Source organism: Agelaius phoeniceus, chromosome 4, assembly GCF_051311805.1.
Source record: "Agelaius phoeniceus isolate bAgePho1 chromosome 4, bAgePho1.hap1, whole genome shotgun sequence".
Lineage (NCBI taxonomy): Eukaryota > Metazoa > Chordata > Aves > Passeriformes > Icteridae > Agelaius > Agelaius phoeniceus.
In genome coordinates, this window is record NC_135268.1 from 56,785,174 (window position 1) to 56,803,636 (window position 18,463).

Below are 18,463 nucleotides of genomic sequence, written 5' to 3' on the forward strand. Positions count from 1 at the left end.
TTTTACAGTGTCAGGAGAGCATCTCACAGAGAGAAAGCAATCTGAGTTCAGTTACCAAGTTGCACATAAGAACTTTCTGAGATATAAGCAAAATGGTGATAATGATGATGATAAAAATTATTTTATTTTATTTTATTTTATTTATTATTTTATGTTATTTTATGTCATTTTATTTTAATGTTGTTATACCCTGAAGAGGGGAGCGGGAAAATGGATGCTGCTGGTGCTTCCATCTCCTTCAGCCTGTGGACATTTAGCAGGTCCCTCCAGTGGTGGCCTAATGTTCCTGGGAGTGATGCTGGGGATTTGTGCCCCTCTGGGACCTAGCTCTGGAAATTAGGCATTGCAGTACCTGAATCATAGAATCATAATATATATATATATATATATAATACTTAGAATCACAATATTCAATTTGGGGTTGTACAGCACATTACTTCAAGTCTGTATCTGGAGAAATCCAACTGGAGTGAAGCTTTTACATAAATATGGGCAAATGGTTGGTCTTACAATTGAGGTATATCCACATTCCTTATGAAGGGTGGTGGGGCTGCTGAAATCAGGAGGCAAGCTCTGGATTCAAGTGGTCTTTGCCTGCAGGTGCATGTGAGGAGTATGAATATAGCTGTCTCCTTCAAGAAAAGAAAATATCTTGTTTCCTTTCCATACCCTAAAGGCATTTGCACAGGGGTGGTGATAATTAATCCCCATATTTCTACTTCATATAAAGAAATCTGGCTGTAATTTTCTCCTAGTGGGACTCCATTTTGTTTTTAAAGATAATTGATAGCTCTGGACTTAAGCATTTCAATTATGGGAGTGTCTCTTGGGGACCAGACTAACAGACCTTGGAAAAATGTTCTAATGCAAATGCATCATGTGAATTTTTACTGTAAGACAATACAGGATGCCTAAGGATTTGCAAAGCAGTTGAACAGTAAAATAAAAGCTTAGAAAGTTCTTCAAATATATAAGGGCATGGGACTGATTGTGAGCAGGTAAGGTGGAACAAGTGATTCACCACTTGGACCGCTAATTCATCTTTGGCCCTGGGTACAGCTGGCTCTAAGTTGAGGGAAAGGAGGCGCTTGCCTTGGACAACGCATGGAAAAGGCAGCAAAATCAACATGAGAGCTCTGTCTGTGCCATGCCATGGCAGGTTGACTGCTTCTGTACCAGAAGAGGGGAAACTTGGGCTGTAGTTCTTCCATTTCATGGTCCTTGACTACAGTTCTCATTTTTCTCTGTCAGGAGAAGGAATACCAACCAGCCTGCATCCTAATCCTTGTACACCTCCTACTCTCCCAGTGCTTCTGTCCAGCCTGTGGCTCCTTATCCTCTTGTGGCAAAGCTTGGTTTGTGGGGCTGAGACAGCATCTGCCCCTACTCCTGCATGGTTGTTGATGGGAGGTGCTCAGGGCCTGAGTGGTGTTAATGAGCTTTTCAGTGCCTCTGCGTCCTTACGTGCAAAAAAGGGTGAATCTGTACCCCTCGTTTCTTAAGGAAAAAACAATCTTAAGGACATCCTTACTCCAAAATTTGTAATTAAGGAATTAAGTTCTGTTGGAAGTCCCTGATGTGCTCACAAGTCAATTTTGTTTGTTTGAAGATAGAGCCATAATGTATTAGTATTTTTAGATCACTCATATTTTCAGCTGGAGGAAAATATTTTATTTTCTTTGTTAATTGTGCTATGAATAGATCTTAGGCTGATGAGGAGAAATGAGTCGATATGTTGAAATGGTGATCCCTTGTGAGTTCTGGTGTACACCTGGCTGCTCTGAATTGCTTACCAAGCAGGGCTGCTGGAGTGGTGACAGCTTCTGCCAGCTGTGGATCTGTCCCAAAGTTTCCTGGGCTTTTTACAAAGATGTGGCCAGCTGCCACTGCTCCCAGCTCCTTGGGGCTGTGGATTAATAATGCAGCTTCAACCCTGATCTTTCGGTATGAATCACAGTGGGCCCATGTGCTATTCAAATTGTCAGTAAAGAAGCTTCAGAGCATCATCATTCATTAGCTGATTTCATTCCTTGAGATAAAGTCAGCAAAAGTTGTGCATGCACTAATCACAATTGAAAGGGAGAGGAGAAGTCACCCAAAGGGAAGATGTTGGAGATACTATTAATATGTTGAAAATATTTTCTAAAAGATGGGCTTGATCCTCTTCTGGAATGGATCAGCATATCTGTGCTGATGAAAAGAGCTACAGGATAATCCTGACTCAGGACATCTGCACACTGGCTTCAGGGTTTTCAAGAAGAGATCACAGAAACACAGATAGATGGGTTGGAAGGGACCACAGTGGGTCAGCTGGACCAATCTCCCTGCTCAGTCTCCCTGCTCCATCCTGGAGCATGTGGCACAGGATTGTGTCCAGACAGTTCTTGAATGTCTCCAGTGACAGAAACTAAACTACACAGCCTCTCTGGGCAACCTGTTCCAGTACTCTGTCCTTCACAGAGTAAAGTTCTTCCTCATGTTCAGGTAGAAAGTTTTGGGCATCAGTTTCTGCCCATTGTCTCTGGTCCTGTTGCTTGGCTCCACTGAGCAGAGCCTGGCTCCATCCTCCTGCCACCCTCCCTTGGGGTACTGACAGACATTGATGAGCCCCCTCCCAGTTGTGTCTTCTCAAGGCTGAACAGGCCCAGCTCCCTCAGCCTGTCCTCACAACAGAAATGTTCCAATCCCTTCAGCATCTTTGTCACCCTCCTCTGGGCCTGTTCCAGGAGCTCCATGTCTCTCTTGTACTGAGGAGCCCAGAACTGGACACAGAACTCCAGATGAGCTTCACCAGGGCTGAGTAGAGGGGCAGGATCACCTCCCTCAGCCTGTTGGCAATGCTCTCCCTAATGCACCCCAGGGTACCACTGGCCCTCCTGGCCACAAGGACACTGCTGGCTCATGGACACTTGGTGTCCACCAGGTCCTTCTTTGCAGAGCTGCTTTCCAGCAGTTTGGCCCCAAGTGTGTGCTGGTCCCTGGGGTTATTCTTCCCCAGGTGCAGGATCCTGCATTTGCCTTTGTTGAATTTCAAATGGTCCCTTCCTGCCTGTCTCCCAAATATGCCCAGGTCCTCTTGAAAGGCTGCACAGCACTCAGGGGGATCAGTCCAAAGCTTCTACCCACTTTGTCATCCATGAACTTGCTGAGGAGGCATCTGGCCCTTCATCCAAGCCACTGATGAATAAATTAAACAGTACTGGACCCAGTATTGAACCTTGGGGGACACCACTTGTGACAGGCCTCCAACTAGAGCCCATGCCACTGATTACCACCCTCTGGGTTCCGCTGTTCAGCCAGTTCTCAGTCCACCTCGTTGTCCGCTCGTCCAGCCCACACTTCCCAAGTTTGCCTATGAGCATGTTGTGAGAGACAGTGTCAAAAGCCTTGCTGAAGTCAAAGTAGACAATATCCACTGCTCTCCCCTTATCCATCCAGGTAGTTTTTCCATCATGGAAGGAAGTCAGGTTGGTCAATCACGATTTACTTATATTTAGTGAAACCATGCTTGATTACCTCTGCTTGCCTTTGTGTCATCCATGTGGATATAGGTGGCCTCCAGAATGAGGTGCTCCATCACCTTCTTAGGGATCGAGGTGAGGCTGACTGGCCTCGTTGTTGTTGAGTGGGCCAATACTGGGCCCCATATTGAACCTTGTGGAACACCACTCATGATGCCACTCATGACTCCTTGCCATTTTTGAAGACTGGGGTGACATTTGCTTTCTTGCGGCCCTCAGACACTTCTCCTGATCTCCACGACCTTTCAAATATGACCACGAAGCAGCCTTACTATGATGCTCTCATACTGAGACGACATAGTTCTCTCCAGCATTCATTGATGTGTTCTGTCAGGGCCCATGGACTTGTGGATTTCAAGTTTTCCTAGGTTTTCTCTAACCCAATCTGATGGTAATGACAGAAATTTTAAAATGTTGCATGATTTTTTTAAAGGAAGAAAATTTAAGGATTAATTACAGCATTGCTCCCTATACACACCCTAAAGGGATGCCTGTGAGTGACAGCATGGACAGACTTCTGTTACAGCTCAATCTTTGGCCTCTGTGGATTGCTGACAAGTAACAGGTATTACAGGCATAAAATGCTAACCACAGGGTGAGCCCAGCTCCATCAATAGTCAGAATAAGCAAAAGAGAAGGAACCATCAGGGGCAGAGGATTTAAATACCTTTGCGTGGGTAAATTATCAACTCATTTCACTGACCAAAGAGAGAGTATCTCTGGAGACATTTTACTGAAGGCAGAAATGCAATTAGATGTTACACAACTATTACAGTATTTTCAGACAGAGAATTATTTTTAGTGCTGTAGAAGTATTAAAGTATTAGAGCAAAACATGTAAAAGCATAGAAGAGCACAGTTAAAAACTTTCCATGGTCTTTGGACTCCTAGATGGACTCATGTTTGAGGATTGGTTGATGTTCTGGCAGTTTACCTCTGTTGCATTCACCCATAAAGAGTGACATAAATGCCAGATTTTATTTCCTTTCAGAGCTGATGGCATTCTGGATATGCTGGAAATTTCTGTTGTCAGAAACACAGAAGTACATGCATTCATTGGCATACCTGTGTTCTTTGCCTCCTCTGTCTGGGTGAAAATAATAGGGATCAAAACATATCTGGCCCCAATGTCTTTATGCTAACATAACAGCATGATTTGGAAGTGATGCATAACTGCTTCTGCATTAAAAAGGCAAGTTAGCAACATGGAGTCATTATGAATTGTTTTCAAAACAGTTTAATAATTGCATTTGCCATGCGGCTTTACATTTGAGATTATCCTCTGGTTCTTCTTCTTACACACTGTAGTTCATTTAGGTGATCTAAATACCTAGGATCTGCTCCTATAAAGAGAAGCAAATCCTTCTTGTAAGATCCTGCTTGAAGTTAGGGACATGGTGGAGTCAGTTCCAGAGAGCACAGAGCACATCCTCAGGCCTTGGCAGAGGTGGGGGGTGCTCAGCTCCTCCTGTTCCACCGAGCCCGTGTGGTGAGCAGGTTGAATGCCAGTCTGAAATGTGAACTTCTGAAGTGACACTGCTGAAACTGTGAAAGAGCCTGCATTTGGCCATGGTGTTGCTTCTCCCCAGTGCTGTCAACACCAAGACTCAGACTGCAACAGCAAAAGAGGAAGCTGCTGCTTCAGTGATTATTGTTCAGACATTGATGTACCCAACCATTTCTCCCTCTGCATCTCTCCTCAGCACAATTTCTGCTGTATCTAATAATTGTGTTTCTTTATAAACAATGATTTAGGACAATTATTTAGCAATAGCATAGTTAAACCTTTAAGAGGTTATCTAGCAATGTCATTTTCTTGACTAATGTGTTCCTGCTGCCATGTCGTTTGTGAATAGACATGTGTTAGCCAGCTAGTGTGCTTCATCTGTGGTGACTTTGATTTATTTGCTCTGTAAATTGGGACTGAAGCAATAATGGAAAGTGACATTAATTGTTTAACAGAGTCCTCTTTGTCACATCCTCTGCTTTCTCTGGGGTGTTTGAATGTTGAAACTTGTACAAAACTAATTGAAATTGCTGTGATGAGGACCGGTGTCCGCTCAACTTTCTGTTCTTGAATGTCAGTGCACTTGAATGTCTGTTTAAAGCATGAGAGTGGAGCAGCTAACAGCAAATATCAGGTTTTCTTCTGGCATGCTATTATTAAAGGAGGCATTCCCTGTTAGAAATAGCAACACTTCCAGCTTCATTGTCAGCTTTATGAGCCGCAAGGCTCAGCAGTGTGCCCCACCAGATGGACTTGCTGAAAACATTCCTGGTGTAGGGCTGGGGTCAGGCAGCCAAACCAGCCCATGGACAACACCATAGGCCCGAGGGCTGGCTCTCACACCATTCATCCCACCACCTGTGAGGGACTTGAAATGCCATTGGGAAAAAACACTGGTACACACTTTCTTGACCAATATGCCTTTTCTTACTATTCTACAAGTGACACAGTAATTTTTCTCTTTTCCTCTCAGAAAGTGGCTGTGAAAAGCTGAATTCGGAGCATGGTTTCATTTGGCTCCCTTCTGCCAATTTCATTCTCTACACACTGAATTATCACAGCTGTGTGCATATGTCTCCCTAGTATGGTGGTAATCACCTGATACCAAAATTTGGATACTTTTTCTCAGTGGATAAGTGCCTTTTGGCCTTTCAAGCAAATGCTTCTCCTTAGCATTAGCTGAGTATTTATTTGTTTCTTGGAGATGATGCCGTAAGCACCAGAACAGTGGTCTGCCTTAGCTTTCTAGCTCAAAGACAGCTTTTATGTTAGAAGCTGTGAGGTGTGATTTGGCAGAGAAGCCTAGCAGGAGCAATTATCTGCGTGGTTTATGATCATCTCTGTTCAGATTCTGCTAGATAAAAGTATTACTGAAAAAAGTCATGCTAAGGGGATACCCAGGTTCACTTGATTATTTTTTTTCCAAAGTGTAACTTGGCAATGTTTTGCTGTTGCTTTTATTAACTTCTCTTTTTTTGCTTGTTTGTTTGTCTTGCTGGTATTATTTGTCCTGCTAGTTCACTTTTTTACTTTGAGATTTGAACTTAGCTGAAATTTTTTCACAGTGGGGACCTGGAGCATGATGAGCTGCTCTGAAGCTGGTGGAGAAACTCCCAATTTGATATCACTTGAATCAGTGAAAGGCTTTTCATTTACTTCAATAGCACTAGGATCAGCCTAGGAGTCCTAGATAATTGATCTGTCAAGATCAATTTCCAATCTCTCTGAAAAATAAATATAATGATTTTTACAGTTCTATTTCTCAGTTCTAACTCTCAGCACTCAAAAAATCTGTATCTTAATATACAATAGGGACTATATTTCATTAAAAATCAGGAGGCACTTAAATTTACTCAATTTGACAAAAAGAACTCTTGCTGCTGAAATAAGATATAAATTAACATTACAGGCACTTCTGATTAGAAATTAATCTACTTTTTATAATTGCAGTCAGAATTTGATAAATGCATACAATAGTGTATTGAGCACTCAAAAGACACGATTTGAAAGGACAACTTCAAAGGCAACCTGCCTAATATGTTTCTTTAAAAGAAACCCAAACAACCTGTCATTTACCATATGAGTGCTGCTGGCTATTCTTACACCAGAATACTCAGGAATAAGCTATTTTGTTTTGGAGCAAGGATTTGCAGAAGTGTGGAAGGGAAACCCTTTCTTGCTTACACTGGACCATCTATGTGAATGAAGTTTTCAGTATTTTTCTGGTGATTCGTTTTTCCGGTGTCCTGATTAGCTGTCTGATTCCTGTAATTTTGGCACGTCAATTAGCTGGTGTTCAGTGTTGAAGAGCAAAAGAAAGGGACAGCCTGGGCTGACACCATCATTAGGTGTCAGCATCTTAGGCTCATCCTGTAATACAATCCCTGAGTGATCACTTATCATTCTTAACACCTGACAAAAGAAAGAATTGTGGAAGAAAAGTAAACTAGCAATACCCCACGGGTGCGAAGAGATTTCTTTTGAACAGAAATTGATCATTTTATTGTACCTAATTACATTGTCTGAGATTCTGTTGCAGGTTGCTGTTCCAAGGGCCAGTTTAACTACTTGTTGTCTGCTTGTTCACACACAGAGGCATCGTTTTGTTCCTTTTCTCACCTGGTTCCTCTTTTTGTTTCGTCCTCTCCCACAGAAACTAGATGAAGAGAGCGAGGCAAACTTGCTAGCTATTCTCACAGAAACACTGGACAGCATCCCTGTGGATGAAGATGGCTTGCCTTCCTTTGATGCACTGACAGACGGAGATGTGACCAACGAAAATGCCGCTAGCCCCTCCCCAGTGCCCGACGGCGCCCCTCCGACCCAGGAGGCAGAAGAGCCGTCTCTAGTAAGAACCCTTCCTACTGTTTAACAGGAATTGGATGTGCCTCTGGCCACCCGCTGCATGGGTATGATGTAGTCACAGTAAGGTCTGGGCTTTTCATTTAGACTGGAGAGGAAAATCAAGTAAAGAACTGAGAATTAAGCGGGGGAAACCCCCCCCTCCCCACCAAATAGCCATAGGATGATTAATATGGCAGTCTATTAAAAAGTTGTTGAAAAGGTTGTTATTGAAACTCTTAACCTAATGGGGCTGACACTTTTGCTTATCATTCTGTTCAGATAAGTCGGGGTAATGGTTCTTAACTCATATTTCATTTCTCGGGGCTCTTTTTGTTGGGTGTGTTTAGACATCATTTTTGGTGATCTCTGAAGAAAGGCCCAATGAGTCTGTTGCAGTGCAGGGCTGATTTTGTGCCTTTAACATTGATTTGACCAGTAAGCACCAGCTTACTGCTAACCGGGGCAAAACTGAATCTTGGATGAGGATGTGGGTGAAACATTATATGCATTTTGCTTAGTAAATCTGGTCTGTGATGTGATTTTGTTTCTGCTGAAAGCCTCTTATCACTGGTTTCAGTGGGAGCAGAGCCAGATACCTGAATCTTGACACTATATCCATTACTCTGTTAAAGTTTATGTCTCTGTATAGATCAGAGGCCTCTTCATGTCAAACAGATCGCTGAGAATTTCATTTTGCCCTGGATTCAGAGACCCAAGATCCCTGTCAGTTCTGCTTGCCCCTCAGTATACTGCAGTAAAGGGAGCAGAAATGTGCTGCCAAGCCAGAAGGAAATGAAATCTGTTTACTCTGAGGAATATCAAGTCCTGCTTTTTGTTTTATTGTACTTTGCTTGCTGAAATTGATATAACTAACTTAAAGTAACTGTGCAAAAATGTAGATACTTTAATTGATAAAGATGTGTAACTTTACTCTTTTCCTTCCACTTCCCTTTCCTTGATGTGTTTGTAGCTTAAGAAGCTCTTGCTGGCTCCAGCCAACACTCAGCTAAATTACAATGAATGCAGTGGTCTCAGCACACAAAACCATGCAAACACTAATCACAGGATCAGAACAAGCCCTGTGGTTGTTAAGGTACAAACTTAATTTTTATAATAAGGGAAAAAAAAAGAAAATGTTACAAGGTCTTTTATGCTTTTAGCAATCAAGCAAGCAGTAGATCTGAATGTATTGTATGTGCTTACTATCTTCTAACTAATTTTTAAAAAATGTGAGTTGTAGACTGGGTTCCAGAAAATCATCTGAGCTTTTTTATGCTCTGAATATTTCATTTATGTCCCTTCTCTTGGCAGAATTCAGTTGTAGTCACACCGTCAGTTACCTTACCTACTTTACTGATACACAGTGTCAGTAGGATGGGATGTGATAAAATTTGCTGATGGTCTGTTGTTGTTTATGGGTGACTCCAGGATGTGGGACTGCCATTTTCCCAGCTGTCTGAGCTAAGACAAATGACACTGGATTCTTGGCAAAAGATGTATATTAGACATTGATTGGATGGAACGGGGGCGGGGGGCTTGGACATAATTCTGTTAGCAGGCAGTATTAAACAATGTTTGTCTTGCCGTTCAGTGTAACTGAAAACGGGCCATTTAGGAGTACTTAAGAGAGTTGTGAATACTGGGCCCAAGCAATCAGCAGCAAATTAAGGTTTAAACCAGCTTATTTTTTTGTTCACACTAAAGGCGCTGTAGGGTCTTGTTAGTTACATGTTGCTGAATAGGAACATTGCAATGTAGGAGAAATGAAATAAAAAGCTGCATAAATGTCATTTAGGAATTTTAAATGTAATTTTCTTTCCTTGTTCTGCAAACAGTTATTCACAGCTCATAGATCTAGTACACTTAGGCTGAACACTTCATTGAAAATCTCATCTCTTCAGAAAACCTATATCCATTCTGATAAGGTTCAGCTCACTAATTTTAGCTTTACTTTATTTTATTTTATTTTATTATTTTATTTTATTTCACCCTGTTTTAAGACTGAGAATTCATGGAGCAGTAAAGCGAAGAGCATTTGTCAACAGCAAAAGCCTCAGAGACGCCCCTGCTCTGAACTTCTCAAATATCTGACTACGAATGATGATCCTCCTCAGACCAAACCAGCAGAGAACAGGAACAGCAGCAAAGAGAAATGCACCTCCAAAAGGAAGCCCCATCTGCAGTCTCAGACAAATCATCTGCAGGGTAGGTGTGGGACTGCAGAGCACAGCTTTGGTACCAGCAGTAACCCTGGGAAGCTGAAGTACCATGGTTTGGAATACCCTCAGCACTTCTTCTGTCCTTTGGATTAGTATTGGAAATCCAGCATCACTTCTGTGTAAAGAGAATTTGTAAACATTATAATGAAGTTAAAATTAGTTAGCTAGATTTAGCTTTTAGACATATTTATCATTTTGTTTATTGCCCCAAGCCTCAGAAAAGGATCTCAGGAAAAGTTTAACAAATACCACATGGCAATATACCAAGCTAGCTGGAGATACTTATTCACAGAGAAGTGTAGCACTAAGAAATCATTATACCCCTAAACAAGTTCGGCAGGCCAGTTCATTAGTGAGCTTCTTTCTCTTTTGCTGGAGTAAAACTGAGGGCATTGTTAACCTGCCACATAGCCCTTAAGAGACAATAAATAGTGCTCTCACTGCTACAGAGAAAACAATAAATGTGTCATTCCTGTTAAAGCTGGAATGCTGGTTTGTAATTTTATTTTGTAAATAGTTGAAAGTTTAGATGCTATTCTGATCTTTTTCTCTTGTTTTTGGATTTTTTATGGTCAAAACTAAACACTTGTATTGACTTTTAGTATCCCCCGATGAGTAAAAAACTGGCCTATATTACAAGTAGCTTCTGTGACAGAGATGCAAGAACTTTAAGCCTCCTCTCTCACTTTTTGTCCCTCTCTTTCCCTGTCTGTTTTCCCATGATAAAGGAAAGCTGTAAAAGCTTACGAACCCAAAGGGAGCTTTTTAAAATTATTGCTACTTTAAAATACATCTATGTATTGATGTTGGCCTGGCATCTGAAAGGCTTTGTGCCTATCTCAGACGCATCAGTGCCAATCCTGGATACCTCCACTAAAGTCAGTGGAAGTTACTTGTCTGCAACAGAGATCAGGATGTGACCCTAAATGTGTTGTTTGGTATTTTCAAAGCAACAGTTGTAAACTGTATGTTCTTTCCTCTTTTCCCCTCCCTTTTTCTTGCATTTCAGCCTCTATCAAATCTGTTTTCTCATTCTGCACTAGAAAGTATAAGCAAACTTAATAAGAATAATCTTCCGTTCCTGTCACTTAATATTGTTCTTGCAGCTGTACATTCTGACATTCTAAGTAAGGGTTTTCTCCATGATGGGCTCAAATTATCTGAACAATTTCATATGTTTGAAATGAAACATTTCTCATATGAAGGAAATCCAACTGCTCCTACAGCTTCTTTATGCCAACTGCCACTTCTGCACGGCTTCAGTAGTCTGCTTTCACAGCAGAATCCAGACTGAACTCTACATGTCAAACCTGGGTCTGTTACTAAAATGGTACTGAAAAACAGAATTGCCAGAAGTTACAGGGGGCTTTATTAACACTGTTGGATGTTAAGGTGGTAGGTGATAAGGTGCATCATATATAACATGCTTTATGCACATGTATGTTATACCCATACAGAGATGTATGTGCACACAAGCATACATACAGATTATAAAGTCTTTTTATTCAGACCAGAGCTGTTTTTTTTCCCCCCAGCTGAGCAATTGTGTAGATTCAGTTCAAAGAGCCAGGGCACACTGAGCTGTGGAAACAGCACAGAGGAGAGATTAGGAAAGTCCAAAGGGACATATAGCTAACAACTGTGCTTAACAGATGACTGTAGTTTTAGTGGTCTTGCAGGTGAATTTGCAGGCACAGAGAAATTACCTTCTTTAATTTTCCTGTGCTTTAATTTACAGGCTTCTGCAATGTTTTTTCAGCAAATTTGCCTCATACACCAATATATAACTTCAATATCAATGGATTTGCATATAATGCAAATACAAGAATATAATGCTTTCAGCTTGGACAGTCAATTCATGCAGAATCAACCTTGCAAATTTAACTGATATTTGCAGACCTGCAGTCATTGGTTCATACATTTAATCAAAGGTACAAGAAAATTGGCTCCTTCTGTTTTAAAAAACTATCACAGTCTGAGATTTTCTTTCAGAGTTAGGGAAAGCTCACAAAGGATAAGTCAAATGTTATTTTCCTTTAGGGTTACTGTTGCAAACATATTGCAAACCCACGGGAATGTCCACAAACGCATTCATGCCAAAGATCATCTGTGGTTTTGCACTGAAATTTGCCCATGAGGAAACGTAGTTGTTTTGAACCTGAATGTTTTCAATTTACAGGGACAAGCAACTTGATGTGAACTCTTTTTAACCAAAAAAAAAACCAAAAACCCACACTACAGTAGACCTTGAAACTCTAATAAACAGGCACCATGTAAAATGCAGTGTCTTGGCTAAATATTTACACTATCAATAGCTGTATGTGAGTATGAATCCTTTGCAGAAAGAGTGTTTGGTCAAGTTCTTGCCTAGCAATAAGAAAACTGATGGGTTTTGGTATGCGAACTTCTCAGTGGGAGAGCTCAGTGATATCTGCCTTAAATTAATACATGGGAGTGAGAGACAATGCCTTGGTTCTGTGCCCAGCTCTGGCAGATTTGCACTGTGCCTCAGTGCTTCAGAATTTAATATGTGGGACTAATAAGAGCTAGATGGAGACTTTTTAGAGATGTAAATAGCTCTTACACATTCAGCTTCCTTAGCCTAAATTGGTTAAGAGTGTGCAGATTTTTATTTCAAAAAAAAAAGAGAAAAATGAAAAAGAAAAAAAAAAAAAAAAGGAAAGCCTTTGTATAAAACTTTATTCCAGAGCCTTACTGCAAGATCTGCTTTTTTTAAGCCAATTTTACCTCTAGGTAGCCACAGGCAAACATTAGTATTCCTAGATGTATATAAATTGCACACAAAGATGTGTCAGGTTACATTCAGTTTTACTGCACCTGGTGTAATGCACAGATCAGTGGCTGTGCTGGACCAGACAAATAACTCGTTGAGGTGCATCTCCTCACTCCAGCAGTGACTTCTGAGGAAGGTGAACCTGAGGTGAACACCTGAGCTTCCTTTTCTCATATGGGGAGGAGAAGAAACAATATGCAGCTTTTCAGAATTAATTTTTTAAAATGTTATATTACTTCAGGAATGCTCTAGAGCATATAAAAGTAATCAATTTGCATATAAAATCCCTTAACGTTGATGGGAGCTCCAAGCCTGTAATGAATATGAAATATGCAGTAGTGACACTCTGGACAAAAGATCTGCAGTGCAGGAGTGTTCAAGGGGAACATTTTGTCTTAAGTAATTAATCTGCAGAAGAGATCCCCTGCTGTTGTTCTTGCTACAATGCTCTCTGTGTTTAAAACATCAATCTAACTTCTGTAAAGTAAAATTTGCAAGTACTATAATTTTTAATTTTAAAGGCATCTTAGTTGTATTACAACATCCTGGTTCTTGGCTTGCTCTGAGAAAATACAATTTTGCATGAGTAAAAGCTGCAAAGACTTACATTTTTATAGCCAGAGCTTTGTTTTTTGCGTATGTTGGTGTTGTAGTGCTGAGAGCTTCAACCCCATTTTTAACCATCTGTGACTATGTCCATGGTTTGTCATAGTTTGCAGCATAATTTGCAAAAATTTGGACTATAACTGGTTGGACTCCGGCCTCATAGAAACAACCTATTCTCAGTGCTGTATATAAAATTGTATCTTGTAGAAGTAAAATTAACTGAATATTCATAACGTTCTGTTACTTTGTAGTTATTCTGCTGCTCCTGTTTCCAAATAAAACGTGAATTGTAGTCTAAATTAACACTGAGAGAAGTAACATTTTCACAGTGTATCCTGTAGAGTTCTTCATTGATTTTTAACATGTACCACTCTTCTTCTGAAAGGTTCTTGTCATTTGGGTTGTGTAGTGTATTTCAGAGGTACAGTAATTGATGTAAATAATTGTTGAAATTTAGGTGCCCTTTTGGTGCTAGTAAATAAGGAATCAGGATGAGTCTCTTTATTTATCTATCTGAGATACACTGAAATGGCAATTGAACTATTAGAGCTTGGCCCTAACCGACTACCACATGATTCCAATGCCAAAGTATAAAGAAATGTTTGCAGTATACTTTACAGAGTGTTTAAATATTGCATAATTGTTTTCTTTTTTCCTTTAGCCAAACCAACAAGTTTATCACTTCCATTGACACCCGAGTCACCAAAGTAAGTACTAAAAAGTGCAAACATTTATAAAAGGGAGGGGGGTTCAGTAAATTTTGGCTACAGCAACTCCATTTCAGCTTGTTTTTATAAATGTGCCCTGTCTTCCAGTGATCCCAAGGGTTCCCCATTTGAGAACAAGACTATTGAACAAACCTTAAGTGTGGAACTCTCTGGAACTGCAGGTGAGAAATGCAAAATGATGGCTCTTCCTTAAAGCATGGCTTGTGTGTGTTTACTTTAATATAGCACAGATATGCTGAGATCTCACAGAAGTCTCCAGTAGATTCACTTCAGTGCAGTTCAGCATTTCATTTTTATCCAGCTACCTGAGAAGAATCATGTTTGAAAATATGGTTCCAAACCTACACAGGAGGGCATAATTTCTGAGAAAATATGAATGAAACCATTTATCTGTTATATTTCTCCATTTCCCCATAGATTTGTGTACTGCTGAGCACCATCTTTCAAAGACAAACCCCACAGCACAGTGTAATAGATGTTACAGATGTAAAAGTTATGTCATTCAGTCTGTCTCCAGGCTGGTCTAGGGCTGTACATGACTGCATGTTTCAGTGCTTTGTCATTTCTAGATTGATACATCACAAATAACACCTTTCTCCTCTACCACTGAACAACTAATTGTCCCATAGCTTAGAGGTAATTTTTAAAAGTGGTATTCATTTTGTATTCCTGCTTTTTCTTTTTCTTCCATTAACACACTTCACACAACCTCCCTTTATCTTCCTCCTCCTTTCTGATCCCTGGATTTGTACCTTTTGAAGATTTGTAGGATTTTTTTATCATGTAGTGGTTTAGTTCATGCATCACCCATTTAATCATTCGTTTAATTCGTCTGCTCTTCATTCTGCTGAAGTCAATTCCTTCAGAACTCAGATCTGTTTTATGGCATTCCTCTGAACTCTTTTTTGCCTCTGTTTTCTTCAAGTGTCCTGAGCTGAGCACAAAAGAACACATTGAGCTCCACCTGAGCTATTGCCAAGACCATTTTCTTTCTCGGTTGTGTAATATTGAAAAATAAGAGATGTACTTGGCATGTGCTTCTCTCAGGATAGCAGTAGGTTGTAAACTATCTGATCTCTAGCATTGAGGGGGAAGGGGTGTATTGCAAAAAAGGTCTTCAGGTACCACAAATTAGCTTGGTGCTCCTGAATTGAGTGGCAGCAGGCCCAGGCTGGGTTTGGGTAGGTACACTGGGCTATCACCTTCCTACAACCATCATTGTACTTTTTTGGTAATTTTTTCATTCATGTTTTAGTTCAGCACTAAAACATGAACACTTTTCCCTGCTGTCTCCTGGAAGCCTGCAGTCTTAGTCATTCCTCTCACAGCAAAAGGAAGCGTTCTTCCTATACATCTTCATTTTGCAAGACCAACATAAACATGGCAAAATTCACTGTATGCAGGAGGATAATCCTGTTCAGTGCCAATAAGTGAAGTGGAGTGAAGTGAAACGAAGTGAAGCATGGAGAAGCTTCTTCCATCACTACTGGACAAGAAGTCTGCACGAGGGTGCCCATTTGTAAGCACATGGATAAGTCAGTGCTTAGTGCTGCCAACAGAAAGGGGCAGATGAGGTGACTACAGCAGAGTGGTACAAGCAGCCGTTGAAATCACTGAAGGAAGCAGTGTTTTCTCTCAGCCAAAAAGTCAGCAGCCTGCTTTTCCATCAGCTGACTAGACAGAAATTGGGAGTCAGTCTGACCCCTGGATAGTCCTCTGGTATTTTGTCCATAGTGGCAACAGGAATGGTCTTGGTATTACCAGATTCATTCCGCTCCATCAGCCGTGCACAGAGGAGGAAACAAAACAGCTCTGCAGATGCTTGGAAAACGTAATCAGGAGAACTGGTGCATTAAAAAAAAGCAGCAGAAGCTGGGAAACAGCACAACTGGCCACATATGTAACAGGAATGCTCTACTATGATTCTGTGATTTCTTTTCCCCTCTAAAAGTAAAAGAAGTTAGCTAGGAAATAACCTGATGATATTCAGGAATAATAAGAGTTGGAGTGTTGTGTGGCCAGGGAGCTGGGCAGTGTTACCAAGCAGTGTACATAATGGTGGCTCTTGGACTTCATGTTGCACTTCACAAGATTTCAGGAGAACATGCAGTAGCTCTTTTAATCTCTGCCTATGTGTATTAGTTTTTATTTTTATATTCATGTATATATGTAAACCTATAAAAATATGCATGTCTTGCTTTTTAAGTAATTTGTACTGCAGTAGTTTTGTGTCCTGAGTCTGCTTGTGCTGGAAGCAAAGTACATAATAGAAACAGCCTGGAGTACTGAAGAACTTACAGCATGTTGTGTGTGTGCATGTGTGTGTAAATCATGGGATTGGGAAAAGAAAGAATTGGGACCCAATTTTTAAAACTTCAGTTTAAAAAACAACCAAAAATAATATAAGGAAAAAAGTAGTGGCAGTAGTGATTAATAATACCTTTAAGTTCTTTAGTGAGAACCCTGGCAACTCCAAATTATATCCAGATAACCGCATTGCTCATTGTCCTTATATAGGGCAGCTTGCACCATAAAAGCACTATTTATTATAATTTAAATAGGAGTTACCTTGATCTCACTACTGAATTGAAAAGACCATTAGCAGTGCTGCTTGCACTATCGAAGCACAAAGTATTTTAATATAAATAGCAACTCCCTTGATCTCTCTGCTGAAAACAACATTGCTTCCCTCACTGATGAATTAACTATAGACCAGAAAAATAAATAAATAAAAACATTTCCCACATGAGCCATCAATCTTCGTCACACACACATTTTGGATTCATGTATCTAAAGTCAAACTGAAGCCATTCCCTTGCCAGTGCTATATCTTGCTTTACAACAGATTTGTTAGTAGTCATGAGTGTAACTTTGTCCTCCCTAAAACTGTCAAAACATTGATTTGTCAAATTACAAGGAACAAATATTCTTTGAAGTGTTTTCATGCCACACATAAGAATTCTTTCAATACACTGTAAGTGTCCGAAGTCCATTGTTGTATAAAGTCCTATCTCTTGAAGTTGATTATTCTAGTGTTATTCTGAGGAAGCTGGACCAGAACATCATGGTATGGAGGGAGTCCTAGGAAATGATAATGCAGTGAATGAAATTCCTGTGTTAGATGAGTCTTCTGAGTGAGGGACTCAGAAGAGGCCCATCTCTGTTTCCACAGCCATCTGCATTGCCAGTGCCCTGCTTAAAGAGGCTGTGGGCTTGAACCTCTCCAGTGTCTTCCAGAAATCTGGGATGGCTCTGTGTCACCTCTTTCCTCTTTGTTAGCAGTCAGAATCAGGGGGGAGGGTGGGGCAGGGATGGACGGACTGTGCAAACAGACTCACCAGGATGACTCACCTTCTGGAGGTGGCAGTGTTTCTCTTGGCAGTCAAGGGCTCCCCATTGTTTTAGACTTTTGATTGTCTTAGACAAACGTCTGAATGCCAGATGTTAGATAGCATGTTTATCATCTAATTAATCTCTCTCTGTTCCCTGTGTCTTAAACTTTCACACCTAAATACTCAAAGCCACCATTTAAGTACATGAAGTTGGTTTAAGTGCTTATGGCTCAATCAGTAACTAGAGGGCTATTTCCACCCTCTTGGTGAAAAGACTCTAATTTGATATAGATCCCTATAATTTATTGTAGTGTAAAACTGCTCACTGGTCTTGGGGGAAAAACTTGATTTTTCTGAAAAATGGCAGAAAAAGCTGTATTTTCTTTCATCAGAAAAGCTGATGTGCACAATCAAGTTGAAGAGTGATTTGGAATTTGTGACCATCATTGAGGATACTGATAACCTGCTATTTGCCCACCTCTAGATTTGTGTTACCTCTTACTTGTCAGAAAAAATACTTAAAAATCTGTCATCTAAGAACTTCTTTGACCTCAGAATGATTTCCGATAAAATGAGATGTGAGATGGAGAGAGTTGTCCAGAAGGAATAAAATCTAGTGAATTATTTGATGTTTTCAGGCATCTGTGTTTATTCTCTCCAGCACTGACAACAGGATTAAACTGAATATTCAACAAGCATATCGTTTTTTATTATATGATGACTGTTTAATTTTATTACATATTCCTAGCTTCTGCAATCTAGTGCCATACCAACACTCTTCTTCTACTGAATGGAGCTGTTATCGTGTGGTCAGTTTTTAAAGTGGCCTTAAATAATGTTTCCCTTGACAATCCATTTTCAAATCCATAGGTATGAAAGAATTAATTTTCAATGCCTCCCAAAAGCCCAGTG

General features: G+C 40.4%; 1 protein-coding gene across 2 annotated transcripts in view; it reads left to right on the forward strand.

Annotated features, from left to right (window-relative positions):
- PPARGC1A (PPARG coactivator 1 alpha) overlaps positions 1–18,463 on the forward strand; it is a 368,271-nt gene that overhangs the window by 327,493 nt on the left and 22,315 nt on the right. For both annotated transcript variants that reach the window (XM_077177654.1, XM_054633191.2), the window contains 5 exons: positions 7,682–7,876; positions 8,843–8,965; positions 9,873–10,077; positions 14,153–14,198; positions 14,307–14,380. In XM_077177654.1, the coding sequence (XP_077033769.1) occupies positions 7,682–7,876; positions 8,843–8,965; positions 9,873–10,077; positions 14,153–14,198; positions 14,307–14,380 (643 nt within the window). The remainder of the gene's footprint in view (positions 1–7,681; positions 7,877–8,842; positions 8,966–9,872; positions 10,078–14,152; positions 14,199–14,306; positions 14,381–18,463) is intronic.